This window comes from Drosophila santomea, chromosome 2L (assembly GCF_016746245.2).
Source record: "Drosophila santomea strain STO CAGO 1482 chromosome 2L, Prin_Dsan_1.1, whole genome shotgun sequence".
NCBI lineage: Eukaryota > Metazoa > Arthropoda > Insecta > Diptera > Drosophilidae > Drosophila > Drosophila santomea.
Window position 1 is genome coordinate 24,867,626 of NC_053016.2, and position 17,701 is coordinate 24,885,326.

Genomic DNA, 17,701 nt, shown 5'->3' on the forward strand with positions numbered 1-17,701 from the left:
TGTATAGCTCCTCAGAGCGTCACAGGCGATCACCTTGACGCCGCCTTGGAACCATCCCACGTCTTTGCAGACAGGTTCCTTGGCTAGAATCTCGAAGCAGTTTGTGGTTAGGGCTGCCTCCACCCACTTCCAGTTATTACGTGGAATCCTGCCACTCGGGCCGTTTTTGTCGACCACGCCCAGGAGAATGCGGTTTTTCGCGATTTCCGCAAAGGATCGCCCAGGCTGTACGCGTTGCCGCTTTGCCGAGGGGTCGGAAGGGACGTCCTGAGAGCGCTCCCTCTTAGGTGGAGGTCGCTTTTTGACCTCTGTGGGCTTGGGTGATTTGGGGGCTTCCTTGCCCCCTTGCCTTCCTTGGCAAAACGGATTTAGCCCATTGCACCTTCTTCATCCACTCAGCCGAAGTGCCGTTTTTTATCTCTCCTGGCTGCGTAGGATTTGACCTGCAGATCGTTTCTCTGCGTAGGTATGTTTACCGGATGCTACTGGGTGCTTGCAGTCCTTGGCTGCGCCTGAAGGGGCATCATGGCACTAGGGCCTGGAGATGTTCCCATGGCGACGGCTTTGGGCGGCTTGCACTCAGTCGCCTCAGAATTGAGGCTGGGTTCACCCGAACCCGATCCTGTGGTGTTGGCCAAGCAGGTGGGCTCACTCGCCAACTTCGCTGCCTTGAAGTTTGTACGGCCAGACTCGTAGACCGGATAAGGCTTCTTAGAACAGGGGGTCGCCAGGTACCCTGAGCTCTCCGTTTGAGACTGAGCTATTTTGTGACCCGGGCCCTCAGTCAGGCTGACTCTCGGCACGGGTCGAATGACACCTTAGTCCGGCCCGGGACGCCCGACTACCATTTGCCAGCATCCTCTGGCAGGGACATAACCTTGCCAGGAGACCTGTTTCCAGCCGCCCTCGCGTGGAGAGTATAGTCGCACTTCCGGGTGTATGGTCAGTTACGGTGCGTTCTTCTAGCAAGCTTGAAACTATACGTTATTCCCCTTGTCCATCACCCGACTGACGGCCATCTGAACAATAAGTTAAGGCAAATTGCTCGGCTGTGATAAAGAACCAAGCTATTTCTGCTTTGGCTTTAATCCAACAAACGCAAGCTTGACAATGTTCGTTTCATTTATCAACATTTTTTTTATTTTAATTTTATTTATTTGGTGTGTTTAAAATGTATACTTGTTTCATTTCAGATTATTGATATTCGTGATATTCTTCGGGTTGATAGCATAGACCAAATGAGAGATGTTTATATTGTACAGTGTTTAATGGAGACTGATTTGTATAAATTACTTAAAACACAGGTAAGGATGATTTCGGATATTTAATTATAACGTATTAAAAACCCATGGTAGTTATATCGGATATGTTTGGCTGTTCAATATTAAGGGCCATGTCTTTGCTATTTTTCAAACACCAAATTTGTATTTATGTACTTTTACGCTCTCTATGAGCATGGAAGCTCCTTTTTACAAGGCGTAAGGAACTGTTTTACCACGTTCTGCCCCCTACAATTTGCTGACCGGCTTACTCAGAGTTGGAATTTTCGTTTTTTTGTGTGATTACCCGACCATTAAGAGGTGTTTCGGACACCCGATATTGACTTCCCCGGTCCTCGCCTCATTCTGCCCGGCCAGCATTTTTGCAGCAGACAAATTTCGAACTACTTCCTTTTGTATCATTGCTAGTGGGTGCAGGTCACAATTACACACTTCGGGATAATAGTGGCAGCCAAGACTCTTTGCTTCAAATGCCGATTAGATGTCGTTTTTTATTCGCAAATTATATAACGGTGCGCTTCCCATTGGACTGCGCCTCTTCCAATACGATTTCATTATGGACGCAAATTTAGAAAAAAGCTTCAATAGCACTCTTCACGTGCAAGAAAGCAATAGGGCTCAAATGGGGAACGTCAGACCAATACTACTTTACGGGGTCGTGGTATGGTGGGCGGCTTTAAAAAAGAAATCCAGCATAAAAATGCTAGCAAAAATGCAAAGAGCTGCGGCACTCTGCATCAGCAGTGCTTTACGCACCACCCCAAACGAAGCCCTAAATTCCATACTCAACTTCCCAAGCCCAGAACTAGCTGGCATGGAACAGGCTACAGTAGCGGCAATCAGGCTTAGAGATACCAAACAGTGGAACCCCAGTGGAAAGCTCACACGTAAACATTTTCAGTGACAGCCAAGCAGCTATCAAATCGATTGGATCAATCTCTAGTCACTCGAAAACAGTATCGAATTGCCGATCATCTTTACACGAGATGACACAACAATTCGTAATCAGCCTTATATGGGTACCCGGACACAGGGACATAGGAGGCAACTGCATCGCAGATGAATTAGCTCGAGAAGGCACTACCGCGCCACTCATACAAGAGATGGAGGGCATGAGTATGCCTTTAGCCACTTGTAAACTTAGGGAAAACCTAAACCGTAACAAACAGACAATATGGGAAAATACCACACACTTTCGCCCAGCGCCTCTGGCTGGGGAAACTGCATAAGCGAGAAAACATACAAGTTAATTTATTTGTTTATGAATAAGATAAAAAATAAATTTACAATTTTATTTTTTTCCAACTTTATTGATTGAATGCAAAAATTAGACTGAATAAAAGTTCTACTCTAGCTCCCTAATCTGGCCTTTTGTGAATCATAATTTTGTATAGCGGTGGCAGCGATGGTGGCAGCGCTGGTGCAGCGACGAATCAAAGTTTGATAACAGTTTGTCAGTTGTGCAGTCGGCTGTAATTGCAGTTCTGCTGATGACTTCTTAATAAATTTGGCTTTTTCCTCTTGTTGTCAATATTTCTCATGAATTGCATGTGCCCGTGTGACCTGCTTGTCCATTTCCTGTTGTGGCTGATATTTATTAGGAATTGCAGGTGCCCGTGTGAACTGTTTTGCAACTGCAGTTCAATGCTCTGTTAGTATTACTTGTGATTTGGTTTACTTTTTGTTGGCGCGTGCAGGAAATAATGCAGACGCTGACCTAAGCATTACTTTATAAGCTTTTGGTAAAGTGTGTTGTTAACTCCTCCCCCTCAATTTTGAGATTGTCCTCAAGCGACGTTCATTAGAAGAATGGTATGGTGTTGAGATTAACTCTATTGGTGGTTTTCAGGGGTTCGGGAGATGCCACTTGTAGAATAATCTTCTCTTGTTTTCGTTTGTAACAGTATAAAAACCCTGCGACGATTGTGGAGGTAGCGAAGAGAAGGGTGACGGGTGACGTAGTATTTGTTGTAATTGCTTTCTGTTTCCAATTCTGCCAAACGTTTGGTGTTGTTAATATGTAAACTTTCCAGAGCGTTGAGAGATAGTATTTTGATTCGTTCTTTCTCTGCAGGGGTTATTTGGATCATGCGCCTTGATGATTGTATAGGCTTCGTCTAAACGTTGTTAAACTCTTTTCCGTTGATGGCGAGTGTCTCGTTGAAGAAGTTGATGACGTATGTTCCCTCCAGTTTATGCATTTTGTTGTTCCACTCTAGTGTGCCATTGTAGTTGTTAACCATTATAAGACCGCTGCTTATTTCCTCTATTGTTTCGACATGGTCTGCGTTGCTGTATTCACATAACCCTTTCTCTCCTATCAGAAGCTTAGGTAGACAAGTACTATTGCTAATTATACCCGTTACTCGTAGAGTAAAAGGGTATACTAGATTCGTTGAAATGTATGTAACAGGCAGAAGGAAGCGTTTCCGACCATAAAAGGTATAAATTCTTGATCAGGATCAATAGCCAAGTCGATCTGGCCATGTCCGTCTGTCCGTCCGTCTGTCCGTCTGTCTGTCTGTCCGTCCGTATGAACGTCGAGATCTCAGGAACTACAAAAGCTAGAAAGTTGAGATTAGGCATACAGACTCCAGAGACATAGAAGCAGCGCAAGTTTGTCGATTCAGGTTGCCACGCCCACTCTAACGCCCACAAACCGCCCAAAACTGCCACGCCCACATTTTTGAAAAATGTTTTAATATTTTTTCATTTTTGTATTGGTCTTGTAAATTTCTATCGATTTGCAAAAAAACTTTTTGCCACGCCCACTCTAACGCCCACAAACCGCCCAAAGCTGCCACGCCCACACTTTTGAAAAATGTTTTGATATTTTTTCATTTTTGTATTAGTCTTGTAAATTTCTATCTATTTGCCGAAAAACTTTTGGCCACGCCCACTCTAACGCCCACAAACCGCCAAAAACTGTCCTTCGCACTTACACTAGCTGAGTAACGGGTATCAGAAAGTCGGGGAACTCGACTATAGCGTTCTCTCTTGTTTCCTTTAAATTTGCTTAACTTGGTATTGTTAATAGTTTTCTTTTAAGTTTTTGATTGTGAGTTTTCTTTAAATATTCCTTAAAACTATCTTACAAGTAGGTTATTGTTGCCATCCTTCCCGATCGTCTGGATTTGGTCCGGTTTGCTGCATCTACTGAGGATCCAGGTGCGATATTTCCTTCGGAAGGTTCCTTGGGGACGGGCCTTGCACGGCGTTGGTCTTTGTAGGCGATGAGTTGCCTTTACGTTGCTATTAGGGCCACCACTGTGGGTGGGAGTCTTCCCTTTTATTTAAGGGAACACGGTTATTCGCGACTTACACTTTTGTTTTTCGTCGCGACGCGAGCGTAGAGGCTTTTTGCTCTTTTATTCGCGAACACTTAGAGGCTTTTTGCTCTGTTATGTTATAAACCGGTCACTGTTCGGGCGCCAGTTAATTTATTTGTTTATGAATAAGATACAAAATAAATTTACAATTTTATTTTTTTCCAACTTTATTGATTGAATGCAAAAATTAGACTAAATTAAAGTTCTACTCTAGCTCCCTAATCTGGCCTTTTGTGAATCATAATTTTGTATAGCGGTGGCAGCAATGGTGGCAGCGCTGGCGCAGCGACGGTGGCAGCGACGAATCAAAGTTTGACAACAGTTTGTCAGTTGTGCAGTCGGCTGTAATTGGTTAATTGCAGTTCTGCTGATGACTTCTTAATAAATTTGGCTTTTTCCTCTTGTTGTCAATATTTCTCATGAATTGCATGTGCCCGTGTGACCTGCTTGTCCATTTCCTGTTGTGGCTGATATTTATTAGGAATTGCAGGTGCCCGTGTGAACTGTTTTGCAACTGCATTTCAATGCTCTGTTAGTATTACTTGTGTTATGATTTGGTTTACTTTTTGTTGGCGCGTGCAGGAAATAATGCAGACGCTGACCTAAGCTTTACTTTATAAGCTTTTGGTAAAGTGTGTTGTTAACTTACACGGTATCACAATGGACCTCCAATGGTCTAAGTACGTCGGATTACCGACGGCCGGTAAAACCTAACCTAACCCTAGAGCCTTTTAAAAAAAAACCGCAAATTCCGATTACCCGCTTCGTCGACTCATACTACGTTATTGTACGGCAAGATTGATTACCATTTTTTAGCGGATTTTAAAATATCCAGAGTCCTGATAGTAACTACCACCGACGTGTTGTAATGAAGAGCTTTGTTAGAGGTTGCAAGCAGTCCTTTAGCATACTTAGAAAAACAGTCTTGGCTAAAGGCAGTGCGTCTGAGCAATCGACGTTAGTGAAATTGACATCATGGCAGGTATGGTGTGATCTGGTGATCTGCAGAGCTTCCGTACCCCATTTGAGTTGAACTAAGGAAAGGCACTGCGATGCCCCTGCTTGTTTTAAGAGGGCAAGGCCTATTATTCCGTCGAATGCTGACAAATCCGGTAAAATAAAGAATATGACTTTCGTATTTCATAAAGGCACGAAGCAATTTTTTCTGATTTTAGTCGCGCCGTGAATTGATTTGATTGTGAATGTGGAATTAACTGGACGGACCCCGTATGTGGTCAAATTAAATTTTTGGACGAGCCCGTGTCCGATGAGGAATTTAATGTAACATATTTGAGATCGAGTTGTCAATATCCCTGGAGTCTTGTATATGGTTTTGTAGCGTACAGCTACGCGGATTATAATGGATCTGTGCTTTGTATAACTTATTGAAATTCGTATCTTTAGCGGCTTTAGACTTTGGATCCGATGCTGCAGGTGACAGGTCTTGTTGACAAATGTGCACCTTTGGATTCAGTTTCTGGTCCCTATCCTCCTGGCTCTTGGCGAACGTAGCCGTGAATCGTTGTTTGACTCAACCTCTTGTACCAAGGCTAAGGCGGATGGCATGTCTTTTGATTTTGTTGAGAAGAAGTACCTACATCATACCTGCCCCATGTGACATAATCACCTCATAGGTCTGCTGTTTTCATTATACCCGTTACTCGTAGAGTAAAAGGGTATACCAGATTCGTTGAAAAGTATGTAACGGGCAGAAGAAAGCGTTTCCGACCATAAAAGGTATATATATTCTTAATCAGGATCAATAGCCGAGCCGATTTGGCCATGTCCGTCTGTCTGTCCATTCGTATGAACGCTGAGATCTCAGGAACTACAAAAGCTAGAAAGTTGAGATTAGGCATACAGACTCCAGGGATATAGACGCAGCGCAAGTTGTTTGCCGCAGCGCAAGTTTGATTCATGTTGCCACGCCCACAAACCGCCTAAAACTGCCACGCCCACACTTTTGAAAAAAGTTTTGATATTTTTTCATTTTTGTATTGGTCTTGTATTATTCTATCGATTTTCCAAATAAACCGCCCAAAGCTGACACGCCCACACTTTTGAAAAATGTTTTGATATCGAGTTGCCAAAAAACTTTTTGCCACGCCCACTCTAACGCCCACAAACCGCCAAAAACTGTCAGTGTAGAAGACTCTCCTTCGCACTTCCACTAGCTGGGTAACGGGTATCCGATAGTCGGGGAACTCGACTATAGCGTTCTCTCTTGTTTTAGATTGAATTTCCTGCATTTGTCGAAAACCTCTGATAAGTTCTTAATCATAAGCTTTTCGGACCATCAGTTCATCCATACAGACGAATGCTTGTGTAGGCTCGAGACCAGAAAATGCGTTAGTCATCATTCTTTGAAAGTATTGAAAATCACGTTTAGTTCAATATCCTCAATAAGACTAGTATCTATGTGTATTTTTATGTTATTTGTATTCTTTTATATTTTATATTTCCTTATTTGCAACACTATTTACCACCATTCACCAGAGATCAAAACGCAAGAAAGATAGAGAGAGCTTGTTTCCAGAAGGCGATATTATTAGTGTGGCCAAAACCGATATATAATTAAAATACTTAAATACAAAGACCACTGATATTTTTGTAAGGGAATAGCGATATTCCATCCCCTATTTCCCCCTTCAAGAATTGCATTTATAAATTTATAAACTCAAGATCAACAATTCATTTGTAATTATAATTTACTTATTGTTATGTGGTTTGTGTGCATTCTGGAAGTAGTTAAATGATCCAGCATTCGCTGCAAAGGATACGGGAAACACCCAGAAAAACCCAATCAGATCACCGTTTAATTTAATGTTGACAAAAAATCGTTTCAAAGTATAGCAAACAAATAACTCAATAAACTAATTCAGCATCAGCAAGTCTGGTTCAATTATCACAAGTCCCAATTGATTTCGAAGTTCCATGAATTTTACTGCAGGCAACGGCTTCGTGAACATATCGGCAAGTTGATTCTCTGTGAAAATATACCCAAGACAGATAACATTAGACTCAATTTGCTCTCTCGCAAAATGATATTTTATATCTAACATATATGATTACTACGTTTATGACGAGGGATTCATGGCTATACTAATCCATCCTTGTTATCTTCGTAAATTTTGATTGGGATTTTAAGATCGATGCTTATACTTTTAAGAAGAGGTTTTACTTTACCGCAAGGCTTCTCTTACAACCTCAAATAACGCCTTATACTCAGCTTCAGTTGATGAAGCTGCAAAAGGAGTTCTGCCTCTTGGTGTTCCAACATATTAGATTACAATCAAACATTTTTAACAAATTCCCTGTTTTACTCTTCCTATCAAACTCGTTACCTCCCTAATCAGAATCTACATATCCAATTAATGTATTTTCAAATGATGCATTTTTTCTAAAAACTAGTTTCATTTCACTTGGTCCTTTTAAATATCTTAAAACCCTTTAAGACTCTGCCATAGCTCAGACCTGTTTTTGCTGCTGTATCGACTTAATATATTTACGGCTGTCGTTAAGTCTGGACGTGTACTCAAGATCATGTTCATTTAAAACCCTATAAGATTACGACACGGAGCATTGCAGTTTTCGTCTGAATTAAGTAACTCATAATTCCGTTTGTTTGGTAAAGGAGATCCGACGTCATTGCATTTATCCATGTTAAATTTGTTTAAGATCCTTTTAACATACGCAGCCTGGCTCAAATAAATTTTATCTTCATGCATTTCTATCTTAATACCAATAAAATGCCGTATTTCTTTTAGGTCAGTCATTCTAAACTTTTCCATTAAATACTTTTTGAAATTATTCATTGTTACTTTAGTGTGCGATCTGTGACAGTTCAGCGACGACTGACTCTTCATTTATTCAGCAAGTGTGTGTATACTGTTTACATTCGCGACTCTTATAATTCTTGACCACAACGTGAAGAGCTTTGTTAGAGGTTGCAAGCAGTCCTTTAGCATACTTAGAAAAACAGTCTTGGCTAAAGGCAGTGCGTCTGAGCAATCGACGTTAGTGAAATTGACATCATGGCAGGTATGGTGTGATCTGGTGATCTGCAGAGCTTCCGTACCCCATTTGAGTTGAACTAAGGAAAGGCACTGCGATGCCCCTGCTTGTTTTAAGAGGGCAAGGCCTATTATTCCGTCGAATGCTGACAAATCCGGTAAAATAAAGAATATGACTTTCGTATTTCATAAAGGCACGAAGCAATTTTTTCTGATTTTAGTCGCGCCGTGAATTGATTTGATTGTGAATGTGGAATTAACTGGACGGACCCCGTATGTGGTCAAATTAAATTTTTGGACGAGCCCGTGTCCGATGAGGAATTTAATGTAACATATTTGAGATCGAGTTGTCAATATCCCTGGAGTCTTGTATATGGTTTTGTAGCGTACAGCTACGCGGATTATAATGGATCTGTGCTTTGTATAACTTATTGAAATTCGTATCTTTAGCGGCTTTAGACTTTGGATCCGATGCTGCAGGTGACAGGTCTTGTTGACAAATGTGCACCGTTGGATTCAGTTTCTGGTCCCTATCCTCCTGGCTCTTGGCGAACGTAGCCGTGAATCGTTGTTTGACTCAACCTCTTGTACCAAGGCTAAGGCGGATGGCATGTCTTTTGATTTTGTTGAGAAGAAGTACCTACATCATACCTGCCCCATGTGACATAATCACCTCATAGGTCTGCTGTTTTCATTATACCCGTTACTCGTAGATTCGTTGAAAAGTATGTAACGGGCAGAAGAAAGCGTTTCCGACCATAAAAGGTATATATATTCTTAATCAGGATCAATAGCCGAGCCGATTTGGCCATGTCCGTCTGTCTGTCCATTCCTATGAACGCTGAGATCTCAGGAACTACAAAAGCTAGAAAGTTGAGATTAGGCATACAGACTCCAGGGATATAGACGCAGCGCAAGTTGTTTGCCGCAGCGCAAGTTTGATTCATGTTGCCACGCCCACAAACCGCCTAAAACTGCCACGCCCACACTTTTGAAAAAAGTTTTGATATTTTTTCATTTTTGTATTGGTCTTGTATTATTCTATCGATTTTCCAAATAAACCGCCCAAAGCTGACACGCCCACACTTTTGAAAAATGTTTTGATATCGAGTTGCCAAAAAACTTTTTGCCACGCCCACTCTAACGCCCACAAACCGCCAAAAACTGTCAGTGTAGAAGACTCTCCTTCGCACTTCCACTAGCTGGGTAACGGGTATCCGATAGTCGGGGAACTCGACTATAGCGTTCTCTCTTGTTTTAGATTGAATTTCCTGCATTTGTCGAAAACCTCTGATAAGTTCTTAATCATAAGCTTTTCGGACCATCAGTTCATCCATACAGACGAATGCTTGTGTAGGCTCGAGACCAGAAAATGCGTTAGTCATCATTCTTTGAAAGTATTGAAAATCACGTTTAGTTCAATATCCTCAATAAGACTAGTATCTATGTGTATTTTTATGTTATTTGTATTCTTTTATATTTTATATTTCCTTATTTGCAACACTATTTACCACCATTCACCAGAGATCAAAACGCAAGAAAGATAGAGAGAGCTTGTTTCCAGAAGGCGATATTATTAGTGTGGCCAAAACCGATATATAATTAAAATACTTAAATACAAAGACCACTGATATTTTTGTAAGGGAATAGCGATATTCCATCCCCTATTTCCCCCTTCAAGAATTGCATTTATAAATTTATAAACTCAAGATCAACAATTCATTTGTAATTATAATTTACTTATTGTTATGTGGTTTGTGTGCATTCTGGAAGTAGTTAAATGATCCAGCATTCGCTGCAAAGGATACGGGAAACACCCAGAAAAACCCAATCAGATCACCGTTTAATTTAATGTTGACAAAAAATCGTTTCAAAGTATAGCAAACAAATAACTCAATAAACTAATTCAGCATCAGCAAGTCTGGTTCAATTATCACAAGTCCCAATTGATTTCGAAGTTCCATGAATTTTACTGCAGGCAACGGCTTCGTGAACATATCGGCAAGTTGATTCTCTGTGAAAATATACCCAAGACAGATAACATTAGACTCAATTTGCTCTCTCGCAAAATGATATTTTATATCTAACATATATGATTACTACGTTTATGACGAGGGATTCATGGCTATACTAATCCATCCTTGTTATCTTCGTAAATTTTGATTGGGATTTTAAGATCGATGCTTATACTTTTAAGAAGAGGTTTTACTTTACCGCAAGGCTTCTCTTACAGCCTCAAATAACGCCTTATACTCAGCTTCAGTTGATGAAGCTGCAAAAGGAGTTCTGCCTCTTGGTGTTCCAACATATTAGATTACAATCAAACATTTTTAACAAATTCCCTGTTTTACTCTTCCTATCAAACTCGTTACCTCCCTAATCAGAATCTACATATCCAATTAATGTATTTTCAAATGATGCATTTTTTCTAAAAACTAGTTTCATTTCACTTGGTCCTTTTAAATATCTTAAAACCCTTTAAGACTCTGCCATAGCTCAGAGCTGTTTTTGCTGCTGTATCGACTTAATATATTTACGGCTGTCGTTAAGTCTGGACGTGTACTCAAGATCATGTTCATTTAAAACCCTATAAGATTACGACACGGAGCATTGCAGTTTTCGTCTGAATTAAGTAACTCATAATTCCGTTTGTTTGGTAAAGGAGATCCGACGTCATTGCATTTATCCATGTTAAATTTGTTTAAGATCCTTTTAACATACGCAGCCTGACTCAAATAAATTTTATCTTCATGCATTTCTATCTTAATACCAATAAAATGCCGTATTTCTTTTAGGTCAGTCATTCTAAACTTTTCCATTAAATACTTTTTGAAATTATTCATTGTTACTTTAGTGTGCGATCTGTGACAGTTCAGCGACGACTGACTCTTCATTTATTCAGCAAGTGTGTGTATACTGTTTACATTCGCGACTCTTATAATTAGGTTCTTACATTCTAATATTGCAATGGGACTTATACTACTATGCTTATACACAATTACTACTACTACTACTACAGCTCGGCCATCCTGATAATTAGGATCTCCTGATCCTCGCCGCTCTACTTCTTGTAATCATTACATTTTCGTTACTTATTTCAGTGTTTGTTACATTTGGTTTGGTTTTCTTATTTACATTTACCTTAGACATTTGTTTTTCTTTATCATTTTTCTTTTCTATATTTTTATTATTTGATACCGAATTCTTTTCTTGAAGCCATGGTTTAATATTATGAGCCGCCCATATTCCATCGTATGGTTTTTGTGTCAACTGAAAACCTTCCACATCTTTGATACAATACCTATCATTGTCTAGTACTTTGGCGATTTCATAGGGGCCTTTATATTTGGTTATTAATTTCCTAGGCGCTCCAACTGTTGAATCAAAATTCTTGACCACAACGTAGTCTCCTAATTTGTATTTATTTGCTTCTAGTCGTTTAGCGTCAGCATATTTCTTGTTATAGTTCTGTACTTTTTCCTGCGAAACTTCTGCATTTTGTCTAATTTTCTCTAAATTAATTTCTTTTCTTTTTAGCATTGACTCCAATACATTTTCATTTAAACAATCTAGCATTTTTCCTTTTTGATTCACTCCAAACAGCATTATACTTGGGTGCTCATTTATGCTTCTGTGCTTTGTATTATTCATTGCATACTCTACATCTTCCAAAACTTTGTGCCACTGTGCGTTCTTTTCTACATCTACGAGCTTACTAATCATGGGTCCTAGGTCTCTATTTATTCGCTCAACTTGTCCATTTGCTTGTGGTGAGCCTGTTGCAATTTTGACGTGCTTAATGTTTCTTGATTCCAAAAATTCTTCGAACATATCTGATGTAAAACATGTCCCTCTGTCTGAAACAACGGTCGTTGGTCTGCTATACGCTCTAAAATAATCACCTAAAGCTTCCATTGCTTCCTTTGAGTTTGTTGATTTCGCTGGATACAATCTCACAAACTTTGTGCATCCATCAACAATTACTAATACATGTTTTTTCGTAGAATTCTTTTGATTTACCGGACCATAGTGATCTATATGTATGACTTCGAATGGTGTGTTTCCCTTTGGTACAATATTAACAGTTCCTTCTTGCTTACCATTTTTTCCTTGAAAAGCTATACATTTTAGACAGTTCTTAACATGTTCATCCGCTTTACTTCTAACATTTGGAAACCAATAACTTTTACCGACCATTTCCGTAACTTTGTCTTTCCCTACATGGCCTAACTCATTGTGGTATTTATACAATACGTGTTCTTCCATAGCTTCCGGGACATAGAACAGTAACTTATCTTTTACTTTTTTGTAAATCACACCATTTCGCATTTCATATAATTCGCTTTCTTCTTTACTTAGCATTTCTTTAATCTTTCTCAACTTCTCGTCTCTGTTTTGGCATATAACTAAATTGTCCTCGAACGTATTTTCCTCTATTACCAAAATCGTATTACATCTACTAAGAGCATCAACGTGTTTCATTCTAGTTCCTGATCTATGCTCTAGTTTATACAGATAATTCTGTAATTCCAAGGCCCATCTTGCTATTCTTGGGTTCAAGTCTTTTTTATTCAACGTCATTGTGAGGGAATTACAGTCTGTCACTATTTTGAATTCAATTCCTTGTAGGTACACTCTAAACCTTTTTAATGCATATATTACTGCCAGTGTTTCCAGTTCAAAACTATGTTACCTTGATTCTGTATCCGTTGTCCTTTTTGAGAAGTAAAAAACTGGATGTAATTTACCATCTGCTTTCCTTTGCAAGAGAATTGATCCGAAACCTATCGAACTTGCATCGCAGTGCAATTCTGTTTCATCCTCAGGACTGTACAATGCTAAAATAGGCGTTTTTAACAGCTTGCTTTTTAATTCATCAAATGCTTCTAATTGCGCTAGGCCAAACTCGAACTTTTTGTCTTTCTTTGTCAAATCATGGAGTGGCTTTGCTATTGTTGAAAAATTCTGTATAAATCTTCTAAAATACGAGCACATCCCCAAAAAACTTTGGACATCATGAACTTTTTGTGGCACGGGAAAATTTTCAATTGCTTTCACACCGTCGTCATCTGCTTTAATACCCTTTTCTGATATTATATATCCTAAATATTTCACCTCACTTTGAAAAAACATACATTTATCGATTCGTAGCTCTAATTTGTTTTTAACCAATCGCTCAAATACTTCTTTTAATATAGCTTGGTGATCTTCTATATTCTTTGTCGCTATCATTATGTCATCGAGATAAACTATCACTTTCTTATCCCTAATCATGTCGTCAAATACTTTGTTGATGAACCTTTGAAAAACAGACGGAGCATTTGTCAGCCCAAAAGGCATTCTTGTGAACTCATACTGTCCTAGTGGCGTGGTAAATGATGTATACTTTATCGATTCTTCGTCCATATAAACATGGAAGTATCCATTTTTCAGGTCTAACTTCGAGAACACAACTTTGTTTGCTAGGGTATCTAATAAATCATCAATTAATGGCATCGGGTATCTAACTTTCGCCGTGATCTTATTTAGTTTCCTATAATCTATGCACATCCGAATGCCACCCAATTTCTTTTTTACTAGTACAATTGGCGAGCAATACTCAGACTCACTTTGTCGTATAATACCATCTTTTAAATAATCATCAAGGATTCCTTGTAATTTTTCTTTCTCTACATATGCCAGGCGTCTTGGCGAAAAACTAAACGGCTTGTCTTCCTCTAACCTTAGCTTCATTTCACATTTTATATTCGGTTCACTCGGTCTTTTTGGTTTAATATAATATTCTTCAATAACATTTATAAATTCGCGTCTTTGTTTAAAATTTAATTGTGAACCTATCTCATATACATTTTCATTATCATTGTAATCAATTAATAATAGTTGTTTTTCAAAATTATTTTGTTCGTCTGCGTTTGTCTCATAATGACTTTTAGATTCTTTATTTGTATTTTGATTTTCTTCAACTATCGAATCTTTTTTTATTTCAGATATTTTTTCGTGTTCATTATCAATTACAATTTTGGCCTTTACTCTTGCTAAAAAATCCCTTCCCAATAACATAGCATATCCCATAGATTCATCATCCACGACATATAATAACATAGGAGTATCTTTATTTGAAAATTTAACTGAACATTTTACGCTTCCATGTATTTGTAATTTACTTAAATTTAATCCAACGTAACTTAAAGAAGTAGACTTTTCCATTTTAATTTGACTTGGTATAAAACGTTTTTTAATAATACTTATCGGGCTGCCAGAATCTATGAGACATTCTATAAACATAGGGTTCAGCATATTATTCTTTGTACAAAATGTTAATTCAATATAACTTACATAATCGTTGTCCCCGCCCTTCGACTTCTTGTATTGGTTGCACTCCTTAGCAACATGTCCTTGCAAGTCACATGCGTAACAAGCCCCATCTTGTCTCTTAGGCTTGCGGCACTCTTTGGCCAGGTGGCCCCGACTGTGGCAATTGAAGCACTCTGCATTACCTCGTGGCTTCTGAAAATCTCCTGCTCTACGGTCTTCCGGTAACTTGGGCTTAGGAACGTAGCCCAACTCAACGTTTCGGAATGCCTCCAGAAGCTCCAATCCGGTCTTGAACGAACGCGACTTAGCCAGATTGCGTAGATTGACATCGTGTATGCCGTCAATGACATATTCCAAAAATTCATCTTCTGCCAGTGCTAAGTTATCCGCCAGCTGCCACTTCTCGTTGTAGTACTTGGAGAACTCCTCACCTTTGATCCAGACGCAGTTCTGTAGCTTCTGCCGCATACTCAACTTTGATTCTTTGGACATTACGAACATTTTCTCCAGGTGCTTAACATTTTATCCGCTGTGTCCATAGTAGCGCTCGTGCTTGAATACAGCCATATTTCAGCATCGCCCTTAACTTTGTAGTGAATCAGCGCACGCATCATCTCGTCGCCGACCTTGAAATTTTTCTGGACATTCAAAAGTTGAGATATCCAAACATTGAAATTGTTTCCGCCATCGTATACCTTAACGATCTCCTTTAAAATTTCGAAAGAAATGCTTGAGTCTGTGTCGTTACTTCGTTGTTGTTTATTTTTTAACTGGTCGATCTCATTTTGCAGCTTCAATATTTTCAACTCATTTTCCATTCTTTGAATATCGCTGTCTTGGATAGTTACATTGTTCCGCATCATTTGGTTTCCAAAACATTGTTGTGGCTCCTTGTTGCCAGCCATTTGCATCTCGGGATCATTGTTGCTGGCCATCGGGATCGCTAAACATTTGTTGGACTCATTGTTGCTGGCGCTCACCATCTGCCTCTCAGAACATTGCTCGATCTCATTTTCGTTGTTAACATTTATTTCGCAAGATCCCGTTACTTTTCTCGAACCTTCTGTTTCTTGCATTCCTTTGTATGTATGTGCAACCGTTGCCGTCATCGTGTCGCCGTCGTTGTCGCTACTTCTTGCTATCTCGTTTTCGCTACTTTGTTCTTCGCCGTTGCCGTTGTTTTCATCCCTGTCTATTTTACCGGTTTGTTCTGTGGAGTTGATTTTTTTCATTGCTGTTTTATTTTTTTCAAGCGCGCACCACTCAAATTTAATATTTTCAAGTCTTTTAATCAATTCGATTTTTGTGCCACTACTTTTAAGTTTGTTTTGTACGCACAGAGCTTTTAGTTCTTTTAATGTGTAATTGCCAGGATTACAATTCATTAATGCCGATTTTTATTTTTCTTTTGAAATTATCACTTCGGTAGGTCCGACCACTTCTGAGCTTCAGTGTGCGATCTGTGACAGTTCAGCGACGACTGACTCTTCATTTATTCAGCAAGTGTGTGTATACTGTTTACATTCGCGACTCTTATAATTAGGTTCTTACGTTCTAATATTGCAATGGGACTTATACTACTATGCTTATACACAATTACTACTACTACTACTACATTACCATATTTTCTGTAGCTATCACAACGTCATCAACATATAAAAGCACAAAAATGTTTTCTCTGATGTCATCTTACGAACCAACATTTCAAACCAGCACTTAGCGGCTTGTTTGAGTCCATATATTGCCTTATTCAATTTACATACACTGTCACCTTTAAATGGAATACCCTAAGGAAGTCTCATATATATTTGCTACTTTAACATGCCATTTAGGAAAGCGGTTTTTATATCCATTTGATGTACTTTCAATTTATATTGGACTGCTAATGATAACATAGATCGGAAACTTGAAATTCTAGCTACAGGAGCAAAAGTCTCTTCGTAATCTACTTGGTATTTTTGAGTAAATCCCCGTTGGAACAAACCTGGCTTTATACCTAATTGGAATTCCTAGTTCGTTATATTTAACGGTCTTTCTGTAACTGTCCAAGTATTACTTAAATTATGGGCATCCAATTCAGTTTTAATAGCAGCTTCCCATAAAGATTTGTCACTTTGTATTTCTTCAAACGAACTTGGAATGTCGTTAAAAATAGTATGAGCATTTAAAATGTAATTGTAACAATCAATTTCATCTTCCATGTACGATATTTGTGGCTTGTTCTTTAGCCTATCACTTCTGGACACACATTCATCACTTTCAGTTGGTTGTTCTATAATCAAACATTCTCCACACTGTCATTTTGGATACCTATTTCATTGTTTTCTTTACTTTCATATAGTTTACAAGCTGCATCATTAGCCTTACTCTTATTCTGAATACTTTCTTTATCACATTCCTTACTCTTATTTAGGATATTAACTTTATCACAACCTTTTTTTATAAGGCTTCTTACTGTCATTCGGGATATTAATTTCACTTTTTGCAACTCTAGAGTTGAACATATTTATTTCATCTACAATTACATCTCTTGCGACAATGAATTTCGTATTATTGACGTCCCAACTATTTGGTTCATAACCAACTAAAATAGTTTTGTATGACTTTTCATCACTGTTAGGCCAAATATTTTTAAATATTTTAGAAGAGGTTTTCGATTGTGCCATGCCTCATACGAGGTTTTTGAAAAATTATCAAGTGTTCTAGTTCGAATCCTATTAATTAAATAGGTGGCTGTCAGAACAGTCTCACCCCAGAAGCTTTT

At 38.9% G+C, this 17,701-nt stretch overlaps 2 protein-coding genes across 8 annotated transcripts in view; one reads left to right on the forward strand and one right to left on the reverse strand.

Annotated features, from left to right (window-relative positions):
- Nucleotides 1–17,701, forward strand: part of LOC120443880 (mitogen-activated protein kinase ERK-A) — a 70,584-nt gene that overhangs the window by 31,107 nt on the left and 21,776 nt on the right. For 5 of the 7 annotated variants that reach the window (XM_039623265.2, XM_039623267.2, XM_039623269.1 and 2 more), the window contains exon 4: nucleotides 1,194–1,304. In XM_039623265.2, coding sequence (XP_039479199.1) covers nucleotides 1,194–1,304 — 111 coding nt within the window. Of the gene's footprint in view, nucleotides 1–1,193; nucleotides 1,305–16,366; nucleotides 16,443–17,701 lie in introns of all 7 variants that reach the window. The other 2 variants (XM_039623268.1, XM_039623270.1) reach the window with 2 other exon arrangements.
- On the reverse strand, nucleotides 14,765–16,337 carry LOC120443881. Its single transcript, XM_039623272.2, has 2 exons — nucleotides 14,959–16,337; nucleotides 14,765–14,897 (listed from the first exon to the last, which is right to left on the reverse strand). Exons 1-2 carry the CDS (start codon nucleotides 15,436–15,438, stop codon nucleotides 14,886–14,888), a joined length of 492 nt encoding a protein of 163 aa, XP_039479206.1. The 5' UTR covers nucleotides 15,439–16,337; the 3' UTR covers nucleotides 14,765–14,885.

What these genes read in the sequence shown, in the direction of transcription:
- LOC120443881 (XM_039623272.2), bottom strand. Translation starts at nt 15,438, where the DNA reads ATGTTCGTAATGTCCAAAGAATCAAAGTTGAGTATGCGGCAGAAGCTA.